Consider the following 20,379-nt stretch of genomic DNA (forward strand, 5'->3'; position numbering starts at 1 on the left):
TGCTCTTTTTGCTCATTTTTTTTTTTATAGTGAAGAGAAACATCACCTCCCATGTGAATGAAGAAAGCTTGATCTCATGTCTGATGATCTTTAAAGAAGAATCGTGATGTGCTATATTACCTTTTCATGATCAAAGAGCTCTTGTAAAATAACTTGTCTTTCCCGACACAGTTCCAAGAAATCTTCAGAGTGCAGACTTTCATGTAAGGCAGGGAAGAAGGTCAGCTGGGTGCAGTCCACCGCCACCTCCTCTCTCCCGCTCTCGGCTTCCTTTGGTGTCAGCTCATCTGCAGCAGTATAAAGGGACACACATTTTTGGCACGAGCCACCTGACCTCACGAGGGATGTGCACAGCATGGGCATGAGTCACCGAGAGAAACTGCAAGGTTTCAGGGCAGAGGTGAGTGGTGTGGATCTCAGCGTGTCCCTCACTGTGTCTGAAAGTGGGCGTCACCTCTCTGACTCTGTGGTGCGGTCAACACACTGTTAGGTTGATTCACTCTGGAAGGTGTGCCCAGGTCCAGCTGCTCTGCAGGTCCAGTGTGACCACGGGGCACTACTTCAAAATTCACACTTATTAATCAGTAGAGAAATTCCTTCTAGGGTCATTTAGAATCTGTTTCTTTCTGAACTTTACTTTATTCATTCTTTTAAAAGAGTGGGTTTTTTTTTTCTATTTTTTTCTAATTATGGATGCACTATGATCTTGTGTAAAAAAAAAACAAAAACAAAACAAAACTTGGAAAACCCATGAAATTGTGAGAATAAATTTAAAATATTTGAGAAGTAAAACAAGTATCACTCATGCACCCAGATATAGTACTAATAACAACAGCTCGGATGTAGTAAGTAAGCTCTTTCTCTGTGCTGGATGCTTTTGATGACATTTTTTTCATCTACTCCTATCAGGTTGTGGATTCTATTTCAACCTCCCTTCACAATCAGGGAAGAGTGAAAGAGGCTAATTACTTTGCTCAAAGTCATATGGTCACAAAGAACTAGAGGCCGAATCTGAACTAAGTCTGTTTCTCCTCCCTGTTCACAATTTGAACAAGTTCTTTACTTCTAATATCTTTTCCAAATGTATATGTATATGTGTGTGTATGTGCGTGCGTGCACACACACGCACGTGATTTTTTGACATGATAGGAATTATGCCGCATCTACAGTTTTTTTTTTTCTAGAATTTTTAAAAAGATTTTATTTATTTAACAGAGAGAGAGAGAGCACAAGCAGGGGGAGCTGCAGAGGGAGAGGGAGAAGCAGACTCCCTGCCGAGCAGGGAGTCCAATGTGGGACTCGATCCCAGGACCCTGGGATCATGACCTGAGCTGAAGGCAGATGCTTCACTGACTGAGCCACCCAGGCACCCCATCTTTTCAAGAACTTTTTAAGACTGTATTAGGAACACTTTCTCATTCCATTTAAAGCTCTTTGAACTCACCTAAAATGGTTGTATAACATTCTATTCTGTGGCTCTTTCATAATCACCTAATCCATCTCCAATTTTTTGGAGGCACAGACAGTTTCTATTTCTACCATGAATGCATTGTGCTGCGATCATGCGTGTGCACACCTAGACTTATTTCCCAAGCATGCACTCCCGGGCACAGACATTTGGGTGCCTGCTGAGCGCAGACCTACATGATTTCTGGATCCTACTCCCCCGCCCTGTCCTAGATGTCCACTCTCCTAAAGGAGGCAGGTGCATGGCACATGACTGCAAAGTTGAGGGGCTACTGGCCATTTTCTTTGTGTTAAGATGCTCACCTCTTTGAGCTCCTCCTCACCTGGGAGTCTCCCAACTGGATGAATGGAAGTGTGTGCTGCTTACAGCAACAGCCACCACAGGCTTTTCCCCATGCGGGGAGAACACCGTATATAAACAGACACCCAGGAAAGCACAGGGGAGAACCATAAGCCCTTTCTTCTTCTTCCCTGGTTGAGCTCCCTACTGGGGCAGGGGTCTGTATATTGGGACGAGGAGATTCAGCAGCCCATGCCCACAGGACACCAGCACATGCTTTCCACCACCACCATCTCTGCAGATTCCCCCTCTGTTCTTGGAGCTGTGGGGCTTGGGGTAAAGAGAAGAGAAGCAAATGGGCATTACAACATTATCCCAAGTCCTATGCCACAGGGACCCCCAAATCAACCTGGGATCAGGGCCCAGCACCCTCACATCTGGGCGCTATTACTGCAGACTGGCAAGACAGCACGTTCAATGCAAAATCCAGTACTCAGGCACTAAATGAGACAAGTTAGATCAGCGCTCAGAAGTTGTCATTTGGTTAAGGATACCACACTAGCTACACCTCAGGAGACAATGAAACTCACAGACAGGGAGTGTTTGAAGAAAAAAGGCACAGTGTGGTAGAAACACAAAATCTGGAATAGAGTGCATATGTCTGTGTGTGTCTGCAGGTTGTATTTGTGTGTGTGTGCGTGTATGTTTGGATGTGTTCATGCCAAATGACCTCTGAAAATAAACCCTGGATTTCCAGCAAGCCAACTCAACCAAATTCCTCCATGAGAATTATACAAATAAAGAGTAAGTGTAAGCATCAAAAATGATTCGAAGTATTTTTTTTTAGCCTGGGAAATAATAATGATTATTGTAGCTGTCATTTTTATAATCAGAATTCAGTGTAAAAAGTACTAAATATTTCTTTTACCCATTTTTACTTTAAAGCATTTTCTTCCCATGTATTTTGGGTCACATACTAAGCGTGTATTTGTATTACTTGAGGACACTTTTAAGATCTCTCTGATATAGCAAATTGACAAGATAAAATTCTTACTGTTACAGCCTTAACATAAAATTCTTTACCTAACAGAGAGCCAAGGTCTGGAATAGGTTCCTCCTCATTCTGGAGAGCACAGTAAGGAAAAGAGTCTTAGCATTACCTACTTTAGACTGGCAGCATTTTCTTCTTCAAAATATTAATTTCATATTAAGTAAAACCAAAAGTGGTTTAATTATGAATGAAAAATAGGTAAACTGATAAATGGAATACCTTGTTTTTCAACATCTGTTTCTGAAACATTGCCATTTCTGTCTTGGTTTTCCTGAAATAAAACCAGAGAAAAGAGAAATGACATCCTGAAGACTACTGCTGTGCCCTCCACCCCATCACACAGACCCATAAACACACACATATGCATGTGACCCCCTGGAATTACTCATATACTGGAGTCTTAGATGCAAGTAGGGAGGGATGCTAAATCCTAAAGGACCACAATAAAATGCAAGTATTCATGGTCCCGAGTCAAAGGGGAAAAAACCCACAATCTTCCATTAAGTAGGACTTACAGTAATTACCAAAGATGATGCCAAAATGGGATTCAATAGCATCCCGGATGTCTGTGGTATGGGCCACCCTGGAGAGGGGACCAGGCACAGGATCTGGGGCTGGGCAGCCTGAGAGACTGGAGACCAGGTTTTCTAGCCAGCTTTTGACTTTGTCACTAGCAGAGAGGGCAGGATACTTACTTTTCCTTCCTCACTTCCTAAGGAATGTATTGAGGGAAAAATACTACATAAAACCAGAGATTTATTGATAGTACATTAAAAATTCAAGTGTCTACTGAACAAATGAAATATAATTTTTTTCATTGTTTTATAAAGGATTTAAAGTGGATAAAAGATCCTGAGGTCACAGACTAGAGAATAAATCTGAATGTAGAAGGAAATGTCTTGCATTCCAGTGTTTGGAAGGCTGCCTTTTAGAATATCTTGAATCAGAATTGTTCAACGAGGACATGAAAAAACTATTAACAGATTTTTCCATATCCACTCCTAATCCAACTGGTTCCCCATTCTTTAAAAGGCAACACTGTCAGTTTGATGACACAGAGTTCAAACTTCATCACAGCAAACTCCCAGGGACTACCTAGATTCCGTTGGTTGGGAATCCAATATGGCCTCAATGCTGTTTGGATTACATGGGTCACAGGCTCAAGCTTGCAGAAATTGCTGAGTTCAAGATATTTCCATTGTAAAACTTGTTACGAGATTGGTTGTACAATAATGCCCATAGCAGCGCTGGTTATGACTGCTCCATGGTAAATAATTTGTACAAACAGACAATGGCCATCACTTGGCTCTTTGCAAACACTGATGTCCAGATTATCCCACTGGACTTTTCTGGATGTCGGTGCGGTACTGGGTTAGTGGTGTCAATATGAACCACTCCACTAGTCATGCACTCACTCATTTACTTACTCAATCAGGCTGTAGTTAGAGCATCCTTTCTAGGTACCAGGGAGAAAGAGTGTTTCTTTTATTCTGTTAAATGGCATCAAAAATTAATTACAGCACTCCTACATTTAACTGTGCACATGAGCTCTCCTGCCTGCCCATGCCAAAGCATTCCCAAAGCACTCCTGATGAAAGGAACATGAGAAGGAAAAGCAAAGGAGACACTTCCCTACACATTTCCTGCCTGGAAGCATCATTGTTTTGCTACATCAAACTCTTACCTTGAGCCTTTCTAGACTCAGGGTCTCCAGCGGAGACAAGCGTCTGATGCGTTTCCTCATGCGAGCTGGTCCTTCTCTCCAGTCCAGTTCCCACCTGGAGCAAAGTGTGGCTTCTGCTGTTCGGCCCCACAAGCCTAGCTCCCCAAAGAGCTGCTCCTGAATCCTGGCCCAGGCGTTGGCTGCCTTGATTATGTCACATCTCTGTCTCTGGGAAGCAGAAGTACAGGGTCACTCCTATACACATTTTCTCATGGCCTTGGCCCCAAACCTCTGGGGGGTGAACAGACCAAGCCCTCTTAATTGTTCGAGAAAAATAACCCCCTCTAGGTGACCCTGAGCACCCTGAGGGTGTGTAATGTACCCTGGAGCCAGGAACAGGCCAGGAGAAGGGATCAGTTTTTTAGCTTTGAGACCATTTAATCCAGGTTGGAGGAGGAGAAAACCATATGCCTTTTGGCCTTCAGAGCAATGTGACTGCTGGGTGCTGTGCAGAGCACAACTGGTCCCAAAGGTCCTGAGACTATTCATCAGAGTAGACTGGACAGCTCTTTTATAAACAGAACACAGAATCTCACCACAGTCCCTACTCTTCAAAATGGACAGGGAATTTTACCACAGACCCTATCCTTCAAAAATGATGCTGAGGATACTCCTGTCAGTGTCTGGACTGGAGGTGTGGGGGATTAGCAGATCTGCCAACAATTGATAGATCTGAACAAGTCATTCCTGTCTCTGGACCTCAGCTTTTCCAAGTGACGAATAAGAGGTTTGGTCTAGATATTGTCTAAGGGTCTTTTAAATCCTAATATCATAGGACTCTAGAATGTTGAAGAATTCTAGAATGTTCATAGAAGCTAAAACCTTTGATATTACTGAAAATAATCCCTTACCTATGAAATCTTCATAGTCTGCATATGTGATGCTACATTGTCACACCTTCTGCTACAGTGTAACTCAAACCTTCTATAAAATACACCCCTAAACTGCTTTTGTATGCCACACTGAAGTTTTGGACCTCACCCGACAAGAGAACTTTGACACCTGTCAGTTTCAACAGTGGAATCAGCTTTGTCTGCAGGGTGAACTTTTCCAATTATTCAAATACTTAATGGTAGGGGCGCCTGGGTGGCTCAGTTGGTTAGGCGACTGCCTTCGGCTCAGGTCATGATCCTGGAGTCCTGGGATCGAGTCCCACATCGGGCTCCCTGCTCAGCGGGGACTCTGCTTCTCCCTCTGACCCTCCTCACTCTCATGCTCTCTCTATCTCATTCTCTCTCTCAAATAAATAAATCTTTAAAAAAAAATACTTAATGGTATTTGCCCTATATTTTGATTTTAAGTTTTCAGAAAACTGAAAGGTGAAAGCATTAATGACAAGAAGCACGGATCTCATAAACTTAACATAAAGAGAAAAAAATCATTATCATATATTAGGGCTGAGCCCCTCACCTGCTGTATCTCATTTCCTCTACCCAGTGGCACCGTGAGTGACACTTGAAACTTCTAAGAATTTCTACTATCCTCATAAAGAAATCAAGTCTGGGAGAGGAGAAATGATTTTTCCAAAGATCACCATATGATAGAGCTGAGATTCAAACCCAGTCCATCTGAATCCAAAACCTCTGTTTAAGCCTGCCTGCTAGTTCCTTTCCTGAGGGCCTGATGTCATTCTATTAACTCATGATTTCTGATGCTACTACTTCAAAGACTGGCATGGCAGACTTAGAGCTAGGCCCTATAAATCTGGGCCATTTGGGACAGGTAAGTCATTCTTGGAACTAGAAAATTCCCATGAAAAATATAACAGACAGGGTATCTGGATGGCTCAGTCAGTTAAGTGTCTGCCCTCAGCTCAGGTCATGATCTCAGGGTCCTGGGATCGAGTCCTGCGTCAGGCTCCCTGCTCAGTAGGGAGTCTGCTTCTCCCTCTCCCTCTGCTCCTCCCACTGATTGTGCTCTCTTTCTTTCTCTCTCTCAAATAAATAAATAAAATCTTAAAAAATATATATAACAGACAACACAGTGCTTAGTCCACGGTCTTTGGCGTCAGATGAATCTGGGTTGTCATGATGTTTCTGCTATTCCCTAGTAGTCTAGGAAGCTGAAGCCCCCTCATCAAATGCAGTTAATAATATTACAGTAATAATAAGACCATGGGTTTATGTAGGGCTTAAATGAGACAATATTTTCAAGAGTTTTATGTGGTGACTTGCCTCATAAACAGTATTATTACTGTGAATAAAGCAAATCCTATTTCAAAGCAAGATTACTTTGTTTCTCCACAGTTCTTTTTTTTTTTTTAAGATTTATTTATTTATTTGAGAGAGTGAGAATGAAAGAGAGTACATGAGAGGGGGGAGGGTCAGAGGGAGAAGCAGGCTCCTCGCCGAGCAGGGAGCCCGATGCGGGACTCGATCCCGGGACTCCAGGATCATGACCTGAGCCGAAGGCAGTTGCTTAACCAACTGAGCCACCCAGGCGCCCTTCACAGTTCTTAAATTCATATCCAAAATAGTTACAGCATTTTACATAATACTCTGATTGGTTAATAAGGAACTCCAGAAAAATAATGTCTGTCCAAAGCCTTTTATAGGGATTAGGTTATATGAAATGAATACTCATTTGGGGAAAATACTTCAGCTCCCTGGAGATTGCTGCTGGGTTTGGAATAACCTATAGAGTTTCATAGAGGATGAACAATGCCAAACAATGTTCACCCTGGCCTTAAAATTAGTCTTTTAAGAATATCCTCTTCACCCCAAAAGATCTACCTATACAGCCTGCGGGTTCACGGCTGCCTGAGTCTTCATCACAGGGCAAATAAGTTGTCTGGAATACCTGTGGCCAGACAGATATGTGTCAGTGCTGAGACCCCTCAGAGATGAGTGATTGTTTAGTCCATGATAGAAATCTACAAGTAGTCCCAGGACAGAGGACATGAGATGTCCAAACAGCAAAAGCCCTGAGTTCCCACACCTGAAAGGTGCTCTATGATGCCCATGGTTCTGCACCAGGTAAGGTCCTCTTTCAGCTTAAAGCTTGAGCCAAATGCCACACCAGAGACTCAGAGGCAGGGTTTCTGGTATGTTAGAGGTAGCTATGATTTGGGGCTGAATGGAAACTTTTGGGTAGCATCGATGAGCTTTTCCTCTGGGCAACCAGCCTGTCCCTTCTTTTGGTCCCCTATGCTTTGGAGGGGCTGAGCCCAGCCCTGGCTTCAGTTTTGAAGGGCATCTAAGTCTGGCTAATCCAAGGGGTGGAGGGTGATTATAGGATGGGCTAGTGTGCATCATTCCCCGGGACTCGGAATGGTGCTCTCTGCAGCCCATCTGGAGCAGACAGTGCAGAGAGGTGGATGTATGGGTACACGGTCTGACCACCTGTCCCGAGCCAGGGTGCCTTTATGTGCATCGGCGGTGCCCCCTAGGGCAGAGACAGCCCACAAGCATGTAGTTCAGCAAGAAGACACGGCCTTTGTACCAGTTAGAGAGTGGTTCCCAGGCTTTACATGAACCCTGCCTACTTCTAGGATGCACAGACTGAGGAGCAGAGTGTGAGTTCACCTCAGCTCACATGCTCCTCATCCATGTTCATTGGCGCCTTGATGTAGGAATCTCATACATAGGTGTGCGTGTGTGTTGATGTGAATGTGGGGGATGTGTGGGAGTGTGTGAACTAGAGGAAGAGGGAGAGAGAGGAAACTGACTGCTTAGAACAGAGCTTGAGTACCTGGATCCAGCTCTTCTTGAAGACTGGCTTCCCCTAGATTTTTTAGTACGACATAATAGTTCATTTACTGCCTAAGCCAGTTTGAGCTGAGTTTCTGATATTTGCATTTGAAAGAGCAATGACATCGCTGCTATGAACATTGTTGTGCAGGTGCCCCTTCAGATCCCTACATTTGTATCTTTGGGGTAAATACCCAGGAGTGCAATTGCTGGGTCATAGGGTAGCTCTATTTTTAACTTCTTGAGGAACCTCCACACTGTTTTCCAGAGTGGCTGCACCAGCTTGCATTCCCATCAACAGTGTAGGAGGGTTCCCCTTTCTCTGCATCCTCGCCAACATTTGTTGTTTCCTGACTTGTTAATTTTAGCCATTCTGACTGGTGTGAGGTGGCATCTCATTGGTTTTGATTTGTATTTCCCTGATGCCAAGGGATGCTGAGCATTTTTTCAATAGCCAAACTTTGGAAAGAGCCAAGATGTACATCGACAGATGAATGGATAAAGAAGATGTGATATATATGTATATGTGTGTTGTATACACACACACACACACATATACATACAACGCAATATTACTCAGCCATCAAAAAGGATGAAGTCTTACCATTTACATCCATGTGGATGGAACTGGATGGTATTATGCTGGATGAAACAAATCAATCAGAGAAAGATAATTATCATATAGTTTCACTCATGTGGACTATAAGAAAGGATCATAGGGGAAGGGAGGAAAAATTGAATGGGAAGAAATCAGAGAGGGAGATGAACCATGAGAGACTCTTACCTATAGGAAACAAACTGAGGGTTGCTGGAGGGGAGGTGGGTGATGGGATGGGGTAACTGGGTGATGGGCATTAAGGAGGGCACGTGATGTAATGACACTGGGTGTTATAAGCAACTGATGAATTACTGAACTCTACATCTGAAACTAATGAACTATATGTTGGCTAACTGAATTTAAATTAAAAAAAAAAAGAAAGAGCTGTGACAAACACTTGATGGATATACAGAAACTGAGCAAGAAATGGCAACAGCCTGTTGGCCCCTAGAGAACTCAAGAGTGCGACAGATACTCTCACATACTAAAAGAAAGGTTACTTCTGGGATGGAAGACTTCTTGCAAAGAGCTTTAACCAGGAAAGCCTGGAATGTCTTAAAAACATCACAGAAAGAATGAGGCATTTCTGCACATTATGGTAAGGACTCCCCATAAGAACAGGACAGTCTGGGTATACAACAGAGCAGAACCAGAGCAGCTGGACCATAAGGAAGAGAACAAATATAATGTGGAAAAGGCAAAGGGGAATCTGGGCAGGGCCAGAGGAGAGGAAACAGTTTTTGCCAGTACTTCTGGAGTGACAAGAAACTGGGGAGACTGAATATTAGAACTGCCTGATTTACTGGTAATATAATGATGGGATATAATGATGCTTGGATTTACTTCCAGGGCATTGGGTAATGTGACCTTGTCATGCTGTGGGCTCCTGCCATCTGCAGAGAAGTCTCAGTTGTGGGTAAAATGCCAAGTTAGAGAAGTCTTACACTACCTATTACTGAAAGCCCTGTGGGGCCAGAATCCCTGAGTCTCACTAGCACCACCCTCCTGGGGAGACCTCATTGAGTACACTTGGGAGAAGCTGTCTTTGAAGAACATGGCAGGTTTCACAAGTCTGATCTCTTTACAGAGTCTGGACATGGCTTTTTTGGAAGTGGAGTGGGGCTTGCACTGGGAAAATGTATTGCCCTTTATAAAAGCAGGGTGGATTCTCCAGACCCCATTATCTCTGGCAGAGGTGATTACCTCTGTATTCCTTTAAATGTTGAAACAATCTGTCTTAAATATTTAAACACTTGGAAAGTATCCTTATGGATTAGCCTCAAAATGCTGATTTTCTCAAAAATACCTCCAACAGTAAAACTCTACACAGCTTTATCAAGTACTCTCTGAACCCCATTCAGTCCCGCTGCTGAAAATGAGCCAGGCGAATGTTCTAGAAGGCTGTATACTTTCCTTCTGGGCTCAGAGCCTCTGCTGAGGTCCTGTTCTTTCCCGCATGAACTTTCAATCTCAAAAACTCCAGCAGAAACTTACAAAGTACCACACAGCACATCTCTCCTAGCCATAAGCAAATCACCCAGGCTCTTCCAACCATAAGAAGAGAGATGCTGGGCGCCTGGGTGGCTCAGTTGGTTAAGCGACTGCCTTCGGCTCAGGTCATGATCCTGGAGTCCGGGGATCGAGTCCCGCATCGGGCTCCCTGCTCGGCGGGGAGTCTGCTTCTCCCTCTGACCCTCCTCCCTCTCATGCTCTCTGTCTCTCATTCTCTCTCAAATAAATAAATAAAATCTTAAAAAAAAAAAAAGAAGAGAGATGCTCACACTCTTGACTGGATGCTGATTTGGACATTTAAACAAACAACATCCTCTGTCTTGAAATGGAACAAGTGTGGCAAGGATGTCCATAAACAAAGAATGCAATCTTAAACAATTCATCTTATTTTTCCCCCAATAACAATTGAATTTATTAGCCATGTTGCTTGTCCTGAAAGAAGTCAGTGAATACAAATGGTGGGACACTGGATATGCAAGGGTCTGTCTGAGGGGCACAGATAACATGCAAATAAGCCAGCAGGGCACCCATCCCACTGTGCAGTGCAGTCAGCAATGTTGGGGTGGGGGAGATGCCCCTGATGAGGCCCTTCTCCAAAATGAGAGTCTATTTAAGACCAGCCTGTGCTGCCAGAGAAACAAGAATGCCTTGTGATCACTTTGACAGTAGCATGTCCTGTAGTCCCCCAGACTCCTCTTCCACCCCTGTCAAGTCTGATAAACTGCCCCCCCTCCTTACAGAATAGCCAGAGAGGCTGTGTTGCTAACCTGCATGTTTCTGGGGCCCAGGCTGCACATCTCATGAATCCCTAGTCCCAGAGCCAGGTGGGGGCTCCTAAATGAGCTTATATAGAGAGAATTAGACCAGGTAACTTGGCTTAAGTTGATCAGAACCTATTTTGTTTCCCTGACATTTGGGCACCACTGTTTCACCCTTCCTTGGCCCCTCACTCCAGGCACAGCCCATGGTTCCTTACACCCTGCTGCTCTTCTTTTTAGAGTAGAACATCCTAGTATTGACTTCATCACCTTGCTTGGGGTTATTTCTCTACTCTTGGTTCCTCTACTGAGTTTTAAGAATCTTTCAGGCACAGCAGTGGCATTATAATCTCTGCTTTTCCTATACCTAGCATAGTCTTTGGAACAGAGAAATCATAAAGAAAATAATATATTTAGTAAGGTTTTAATACTATATGTTGTGCTCTATTATTAGCAACCATTTTTAAACAACATTTTATTAACAACAACATTGACTAAAGATGAATTTCTTGGCCATTCCATAACCACACATGTATTCCCTTCCAGCTACTTTTGGGCGCTCTACACTTGTTCTTTAATCTTCACAGTTAGGCAGTATGATCCCGTCTTGGAGATGGGGACCCTGAGGTTCAGACTGCACGCATGGGAAGAGGCAGACCTGAGACTCAACTAGAGATCTCATTGGCATAACAGACAATGCTCTTTATTCTGACTGTCCAGAAATCACACCTAGAGAGGTGTTTTAACTATTTAAATCTGCCCTGATGAGTGGTGACCCCTTGCATTTCGGAGAAAATGCAAAAGCCCTAAGGTGGCAGCAAGCCCTGCATTCTCTGGTCATGCCTCATCTTCACCCTTGTTTGTCCCCAGCTCAGGTCACCCAGTCACTTCTTCTTCCAGTTAACTGGCCACATCCAGCTCTTTCCTGATCAGGACCTTCCCACATGTCCTCCCTTAGCCAAAAATACATCTTCAAAATACTTCAGCCCATCTTCCTCCTCCTTCACGTCTCAACTTAATGGTCACTTTCTTGGAAGGGGCCTCTGATCTGCCCAAGTTAAATTCTCCCCACATCATAATCTCTCATTTTACCTATATTTGCCATGTCTCTTGCTTATCATGAGTAATAATGATCTATTTATTTGTGCAGTTATTTAATATATATTTCTCCAGAGAGGTACAGTGAAGCTACCAGAGAGTGAGGCCCATGTCTGTTCTCTGTACAACTGTGCCCCTAGCTCACAGCACAGGGTCTGAGGCACCCTGGGCTCTTGACACCTATTTACTAGTGGATGAATTAGTAGATGAGAGGATAAACATGCCGCCTGTCTCCTCAGCTGCTCACAGCATGGGTCCAAATCCACTGCACAGGTCATGCAAGAAGAACTGAATCACTGCTGACCAATTACTGACTTAGCCAACTAGAATTTAAACCGAAGGCCTTTCTGATTCTTTATTTCAGATTCAAGATAGATTCCAGTCTTCTGTGCAGAGAAAAGAGCTCGTTTATTACCTGTACATGATCTTTGTATAAAGATGCATATAGTTCCTGTCCTCTTCTTCTGTAGTTCTCAATACATGACACAAAATCCTGGAAAAGAGAGGAAACAAGTCACAGCTTAATGACAGTTGTGATTTTAGATGAGAATTTCTCTACTCTGACCAATTATCAGGGGAAATAACAGTTACAAGTTTTGTTGGTCAAATCAATCAATCACAACCTCATAAATCAAGACTTCACCTATGTTGATAACACACACACACACACACACACACGTCTATGGGTTACTTCCACTTCCAGCTATGATGACCTAGCTTATAACAGGCCAATCTTCCTCCCAAGGATAACTAGAAAAGTCATATTCAAATAATCTGCTTTAAAGATTTTTTTTTTTTTTTGACAGAGAGAGACACAGCGAGAGACGGAACACAAGCAGGGGGAGTGGGAGAAGGAGAGGGAGAAGCAGGCTTCCCGCGGAGCAGGGAGCCCGATGCGGGGCTCGATCCCAGGACCCTGGGATCATGACCTGAGCCGAAGGCAGATGCTTAACCGACTGAGCCACCCAGGCGCCCCAATAATCTGCTTTGAGATAGCAGAGAGCTACCAAGAGAGCCAAGACTTAAGGAGTTAAGATCTTGGAGATAAAGAAAACTCACTGAGATGTGCCCAATGACTGATATCTATGATTTTTTTGCCCCTGAGATATTTGCAAGTTTGCAAATAACACAAAAGGTTGAGAAGTCAAGCAGAAAGTGATGGCTAAAAAGCAGAGAAGCTTAACAGAGCTTTTGATCCTTTCAGGTGGCTAAGAAGACAAGAATTGGAATTCAGGCTCACCAAGACATGGAGACCATAAGGGATCAAGAATCCAGAAATAGGAGAGTAAAGACAAGTAAGCCTAGCTTTCTGCACTGATGTTCTTTAAGCAGCTGCTGACTCATAAGCAGTGTGATTTGTAGAAACCAACAGGAGATGGGTTTTAAAGTGGGATTTCTGAAGAGCTGCACCATAGGAATAAAGGCAAATTGGAAATAGATCAGGTCTTAGAAAGCTGAAACCCAACTTCCAATGAGCTTAACTTCTGAGTACATTATGGTGATCTGCCCCCACTCCAAATACATGCCAGAATACATCTGCCCCACCCCAAATACATGCCTTCTCCTTTCTGGAGAAGGATCAAATGGAGAATTTTCATACAAAACGTTCAATGGTCAAGCAGAAATTACCAAAAGGGCCCATAAAACGGGCCAACAGAAAAACAGATAACAAAAAATACCCACATGTACCCAGGTATTAGAGTTATCACACATGGACCTTAAAATAATGCAAATAATATGGTCCAAAAAAATGCAATATGAGACTTTTCCATGAGATATGGAATCTATGAAAAATAACCAGATAAAAATTCTAAATCTGTGAAATGAACTAATTGAAATTAGAAACTCCATAGGGAAGTTTAACAGCAGAGTGGATACACCTGAACAGAGGGTAAGTGAACTTGAAGAAATATTCTTGCTAAATATGATGAGATAAAAATATGGAAAATATTTAAGAGATAAATACAGTTAGATACATATATAATAGACAAAGCATCTAGCATATGTGGACTGGTGTCTCAAAAGGAGAGGAGATAAAAGAATGGATCAGAAGCAATATCTGAAAAGTTAATGAGAATCTTCCCAAATAGATGAAAGGCATTGATCCACAAATTTGAGAAATTCTATAATCCTGAAATAAGAAATATATAAGAAAATCACACATAAACCCATCACAATGAAACTGCAAAAAAAAAAGACAAAAAATATTCAAAAAGACAGAAAAAAACATTATATTATCTTTAAGAAGCGACAGTAAGAATTAGAGGCATTGAAAAATGAAACATTTTCAATTCCTGAAAAAAAACAAAACAACAAAAAACTGACAAACTCAAAGTCTCTACCCAGTGAAAATATCTTTCAAAAATAAAGACAAACTAGGGGCGCCTGGGTGGCTCAGTCATTGGGCGTCTGCCTTCGGCTCAGGTCATGATCCCAGGGTCCTGGGATCAAGCCCCACATCGAGCTCCCTGCTCAGCAGGAAGCCTGCTTCTCCCTCTCCCACTCCCCCTGTTTGTGTTCCCTCTCTCGCTGTGTCTCTCTCTGTCAAATAAATAAGTAAAATCTTTAAAAATAAATGAATAAAGACAAACTAAAACATTTTCAGGTGACACTGAATGTGTCACCAGTAGAACTGTGTAAGTGAAACACTGAAGGAGCTTTTTAGGTAGAATAAAAATAATTCCATATTGAAGTCTGAATCTTTGGAATGAATGAAAGACTATGGAAATGGTAAGTATATTAGTATATCTAAATGAATATTGGCTGTTGGAAAATACTATAGGAATAATAATGGGATTTGAAAATGGGAATTGAAAAATGAAGAATTAAAATATATGAAAAAGTAACAGAAGGTGGGCAGAGTAAATGAAATAGTGCTCTAAGTTTCTTCAATTAAGAATGAAGGGGGGGAATCAGAGGGGGAGACGAACCATGAGAGACTATGGACTCTGAGAAACAAACTGAGGGTTCTAGAGTGGAGGGGGGTGGGGGGATGGGTTAGCCTGGTGATGGGTATTAAAGAGGGCACGTTCTGCATGGAGCATGGGGTGTTATACGCAAACAATGAATCATGGAACACTACATCAAAAACTAATGATGTAATGTATGGTGATTAACATAACATAATAATAAAAAAATAAAAAATAAAAATAATCTCTAAAGGCTGATACAAAAAAAAAGAATTTGGAAAAAGGGTCTAATTTACATTAGACTCCAATAGAGCAAATGTGCATGCTGCTATAATTTCTAGGGTAACCACTAAAAACAAAATAAAAGAAGATGTGACTTTCAGCTAATAGAAGGGACGGACAATAACTTAAAGTAGTTGATAATATGTTGAAAGAGGGAAAAAAGGAATAATTAACAGATATAAAAACAAAAAATTTTAGGGCGCCTGGGTGGCTCAGTCACTAAGCGGCTGCCTTCGGCTCAGGTCATGATCCCAGGGTCCTGGGATCGAGTCCCACATCAGGCTCCCTGCTCAGCGGGAAGCCTGCTTCTCCCTCTCCCACTCCCCCTGCTTGTGTTCCTGCTCTCGCTGTCTCTGTCTCTGTCAAATAAATAAATAAAATCTTTAGAAAACAAAAAACAAAAACAAAAAATTTTAAATAAGATGGACTTAAACTAAAATTGTCATTAATTACATTAAATGTAAATAGACTAAATGCTCCAAATAAAAGATAAACAGAGTCACATTGTATCAAAAAGTAAAACCTAAGTAAATGTTACTTACAAGAGACATTCCTTGAAAATAAGGACACAAAGGGTTGAAAGTGAAAAGATGGTAAAAAAAATAAACTGGAGAAACACTAACCAAAAGAAATCTGGTAAAGCTATATAAATGTCACTTGAAGTAGTCTTTAAAGCAAGAATTGTTACTAGGCACAAAGATGGATGTTTCATAACAATAAAGGATAAATACACTATGAAAGTATAAGTTCTAAATGTGAAACATCTAATAACATAGCTTCAAAATATGTACAGAAATAGAACAACAGAACTAAAAGGAGAAACGAACAAGTCTACAACCATACAGGAAGATGTTAACTCATCTCTCAGTAACTAATAGAGTAAGTTGACAAGAAAAATAGAGATATAGAATATTTAAAGAATATAATAAGCAAACCTGATTTAATCAATTGTTTTAAAAAAATGCAGAAGATCAAATAATACAGAATACACAAATGGAATCACTACTGAAACCTGCCACAGGATGGATCATAAAACAAATGTAAAACAATTTCAAATGACTGAAATTACACAGAATATACTTTAAAAAATTTTTATTTATTTATTTATTTATTTATTTATTTATTTATTTATTTATTTATTTAATGTTAGTCACCATATAGTAGTACATCATTAGTTTTTGATGTAGTGTTCCATGATTGTTTGTGTATAACACCCAATGCTCCTGAACATAGTGGGGTTAAGTCACAAGCAAATATATTTTTAAATCCCCCAAAATTTAAAAATTAAGCAATAATATTTTAAGTAACCTATGGGTCAAAGAAGAAATCAAAATGGAAGTTAGAAAATATTTTAGCCTAAATTAAAATGAAAATATGACATAATGAAGCATGTATGATAGAGCTAAAACTCTTTTGTGGGAATATATGTGATCATCTATCGTATTATTAGAAAAAAATAAGCACGTAAATTAACCATATATATCAAGAAATTTGAAAAAAAATTTAAACCCAAGGAAAATACATTTAAAATCTCCCAGAAAGTCCGATTTTAAAAAAAGGAAACAGGCAAAAATTACCAGGAGCAGGAATGAGAAAATGAGACATCATTCTAGATTCTACAAACATTTAAAGAATCATTATGAATAATTTTATGCTAATACATTTGAAATTTGGATGAACTAGACACACTTCCAGGAAAATACAACTTACCAAAATTGACACAAAAAGAAATAGAAAGTCTGAATTTTGCAATATCTATAATAGAAATTAAATCTATAAATAAAACTCTTCCCACAAAGAAAATTTCAGGCCTGAGCATAAATAGTAGTTAGAGGATGGGAGAGAAATTTTGAGAAAAAATTTCAATTGAAATCAGCAATATACAAAAGCATAATGTATCCCCACAAAATTATTACCAATCCTTCTTAAATTAAAAAAGAAAAAAGAAAAATAGAAGAGGGAACACTTCCAAACTCATTTTATGAGCCTGGCATCATCTTGATACCAAAGCCAGGCAGACATCAGAAAAAAAGAACACCATAGGCCAATATTCCTGATGAACACAGATGTAAAAATCCTCAACAAAATACTAGCAGACAGAATTCAATAGCATATTACAAGAATAATACACCATGACCAAGAGGGATTTTTCCCTAGGATGCAAGGATGATTCAACATCTGGGAATCAACCAATGAAATACACCATATTAACAGAATGAAAAACACACACACACACAAACACACATAATCACCTCAAAAGACACAGAGAAAGCATCTGACAAAATTCAACATTTACTCATGATAAAAACTCTCAACAAAAGAAGTATAGGAGGAATTTACCTCAACATAATAAAGGCCATATATGAAAAACCCACAACTAACATCATAATCAATGAGGAAAACTGAAAGCTTTCCCTCTAAGATCCAGCAGAAAGCAAGGATGTCTACTCTCACCACTTCTATTCAACTGGAAGTCCTAACCAGAATAATTAATTAAGAAAAAGAAATAAAAGGCATCCAAATCAGAAAGGAAGACGTAAAATTATCTCTGTCTGCAGATGATATAATCATATATGTAGAAAACCCTACAGACTCAACCAAAAAAACAAAACAAAAACAAAACAACATGTTAGAACTAATAAATATGGTACACACACACACACACACACACACAGGAATACTATGCAGCCATCAAAAAATGAAATCTTGCCATTTGCAATGACGTGGATGGAACTAGAGGGTATTATGCTAAGTGAAATAAGTCAATTAGAGAAAGATAAGTATCATATGATCTCACTGATATGAAGATTTTGAGAAACAAGACACAGGATCATAGAGGAAGGGAGGGAAAAATGAAACAAGACGAAACCAGAGAGGGAGACAAACCATAAGAGACTCTTAATCTCAGTAAACAAACTGAGGGTTGCTGGAGGGGAGGGGGGTGGGAGGGATGGGGTGGCTGGGTGATGGACACTGGGTGATGGACACTGATGTACTATGGTGAGCTCTGTGAATTGTATAAGACTGATGAATCACACACCTGTACCCCTGAAACAAATAATACATTATATGTTAAAAAAAAAAGAACTAATAAATGAATTCAGTAAAGTTGTAGCATATACAACATACAAAATTCAGTTATGTTCTGTATGCAAACAACAAACTATCTGAAAAGGAAATTAAAAAAATAATCCCAATCACAATAACAACAAAAAGAGTAAAATAAAATAAATGTAACCAAAGAGTTAAAAGACTTGTACACTAAAAATTATAAAACACTAATGAAGGAAATTAAAGAAGACACAGATAAATGAAAACATATCCCTTATTCATGGATTAAAAGAATTAATACTGTTAAAATGTCCATATTACCTAAAGTGATTTATGACTCAATTAATCTCTATCAAAATCCTAATGGCATTCTTTACAGAAATAGAAAAAGCCATCCTCAAGTTCATATGGAATCACAAAGACCCTGAATAGTCAAAGCAATATTGAATATGAAGAACAAAACCAGAGGCACCACATTTTCTGACTTCAAAATATATTAAAAAACTATATTAATAAAACAGTATAGTATTGACATAAACAGACACATAAACCAATAGAACAGAATAGAGACCCAGAAATAAATCCATGCATCTATAGTCAATTGCTCTCCAACAAGAGTGCCAAAAATACACAATGGGGATGTGGTGTATCTTGTGTGTCAATAAATGGTGTTGTTAAAACTGGATATCTACATGCAGAAGAATGAAAGTGGACCCCTATATCACACCGTATCCAAAAATCCATTATAATATGTGCAGAGACATGAATAGACATTTCACTAGAGAATATACAGATGGCAACTAGGCACATGAAAATACGTTCTACATCATTATCCATTAGGAAAATGAAAATTAAAGCCACAGTGAGAGAGGGGGGTGGGAGGATGGAGTAACAGGTTGATGGGCATTAAAGAGGGCACGTGATGTAATGAGCACTGGGTGTTATATACAGTCTGATGAATCACTGAACTCTACCTCTGAAACTAATAATACATACTATATGTTAATTAATTGAATTTAAATTAAGAAAAAAAACAAACAAAAAACCACAGTGAGATATCAATATATACCTATCCAAACTGCTAAAATTAAAAGGTAATAACACCAAATGCTTGTGAGGATGCAGAGAATTTAGAACCTTCATGTACTCTTGGTAAGAATGTACAATACAGCCACTCTGGAAAACAGGTCAGTAGTGTTTTTAAAAATCTTTGCAACCACCATATGACCCAGCAGTTGTGCCCCTGGGGATTTATCCCAATGAAATCAAAACTTATACTCACACGAAAACTGAAAACCCATACATAAATGTTTATAGCAGCTTTATTCATAATAGACAAAAACTGGAAACAACCCAGATGTCCTTCAACAGGCAAGTGGTTAAACATATTGTGATGCATCCATACCATGGAACACTTAACAATGAAAAGGATGAATTGTTGGTTGTTGATACATGCAACAACAACCTGGATGAATCTGCAAAGAATTATGCTGAGTGTGAAAAGACAATCCCAAAAGGTCAGAGACTGTATGGTCCTATTTAAATAATATTTTGAAATGATACAACTATAGAAATGGAAAACATGTAAATGGTTATAAAAGGTTATGAAAATAGGGGGAAAGGTAGTGGGAATGGCCATCACAGGGCAACATGAAGGATTCCTGTGGTGTTTGAAATGTTCCTGGTTGTGGTATTTACTGCAGTTTTGCAAGATGATACCATTGGGGGAGCTGGGTAAATGGTATATGGTATCTCTTTTCTTTTCTTTTTCTTCCTTCCTTCCTTCCTCTTTTTTTCTTTCCTCTTGAGAGAGAGAGAGAGAGCATGCACAAGCCAGGGAGGGACAGAAGGAGAGGAAGAGAGAGAATCTTAAGCAGGCTCCAAGCTCAATGTGAATCCTGACACTGGGCTTGATCTCACAACCCTGAGATCATGACCTGAGCCAAAATCAAGCCAAAATC

The 20,379-nt window shown here is 40.3% G+C and overlaps 1 protein-coding gene across 1 annotated transcript in view; it reads right to left on the minus strand.

Moving 5' to 3' along the window:
• The window catches only part of WDFY4 (WDFY family member 4), a 236,720-nt gene that overhangs the window by 92,593 nt on the left and 123,748 nt on the right, over positions 1 to 20,379 (minus strand). Inside the window, exons 31-34 of the mRNA XM_081823086.1 lie at positions 12,592 to 12,669; positions 4,483 to 4,689; positions 3,018 to 3,069; positions 121 to 287 (exon numbers count right to left, since the gene is read on the minus strand). Of these exons, the coding sequence (XP_081679212.1) occupies positions 121 to 287; positions 3,018 to 3,069; positions 4,483 to 4,689; positions 12,592 to 12,669 (504 nt within the window). The remainder of the gene's footprint in view (positions 1 to 120; positions 288 to 3,017; positions 3,070 to 4,482; positions 4,690 to 12,591; positions 12,670 to 20,379) is intronic.

Source organism: Leptonychotes weddellii, chromosome 6 (assembly GCF_054177405.1).
Source record: "Leptonychotes weddellii isolate Sample4059 chromosome 6, ASM5417740v2, whole genome shotgun sequence".
NCBI lineage: Eukaryota > Metazoa > Chordata > Mammalia > Carnivora > Phocidae > Leptonychotes > Leptonychotes weddellii.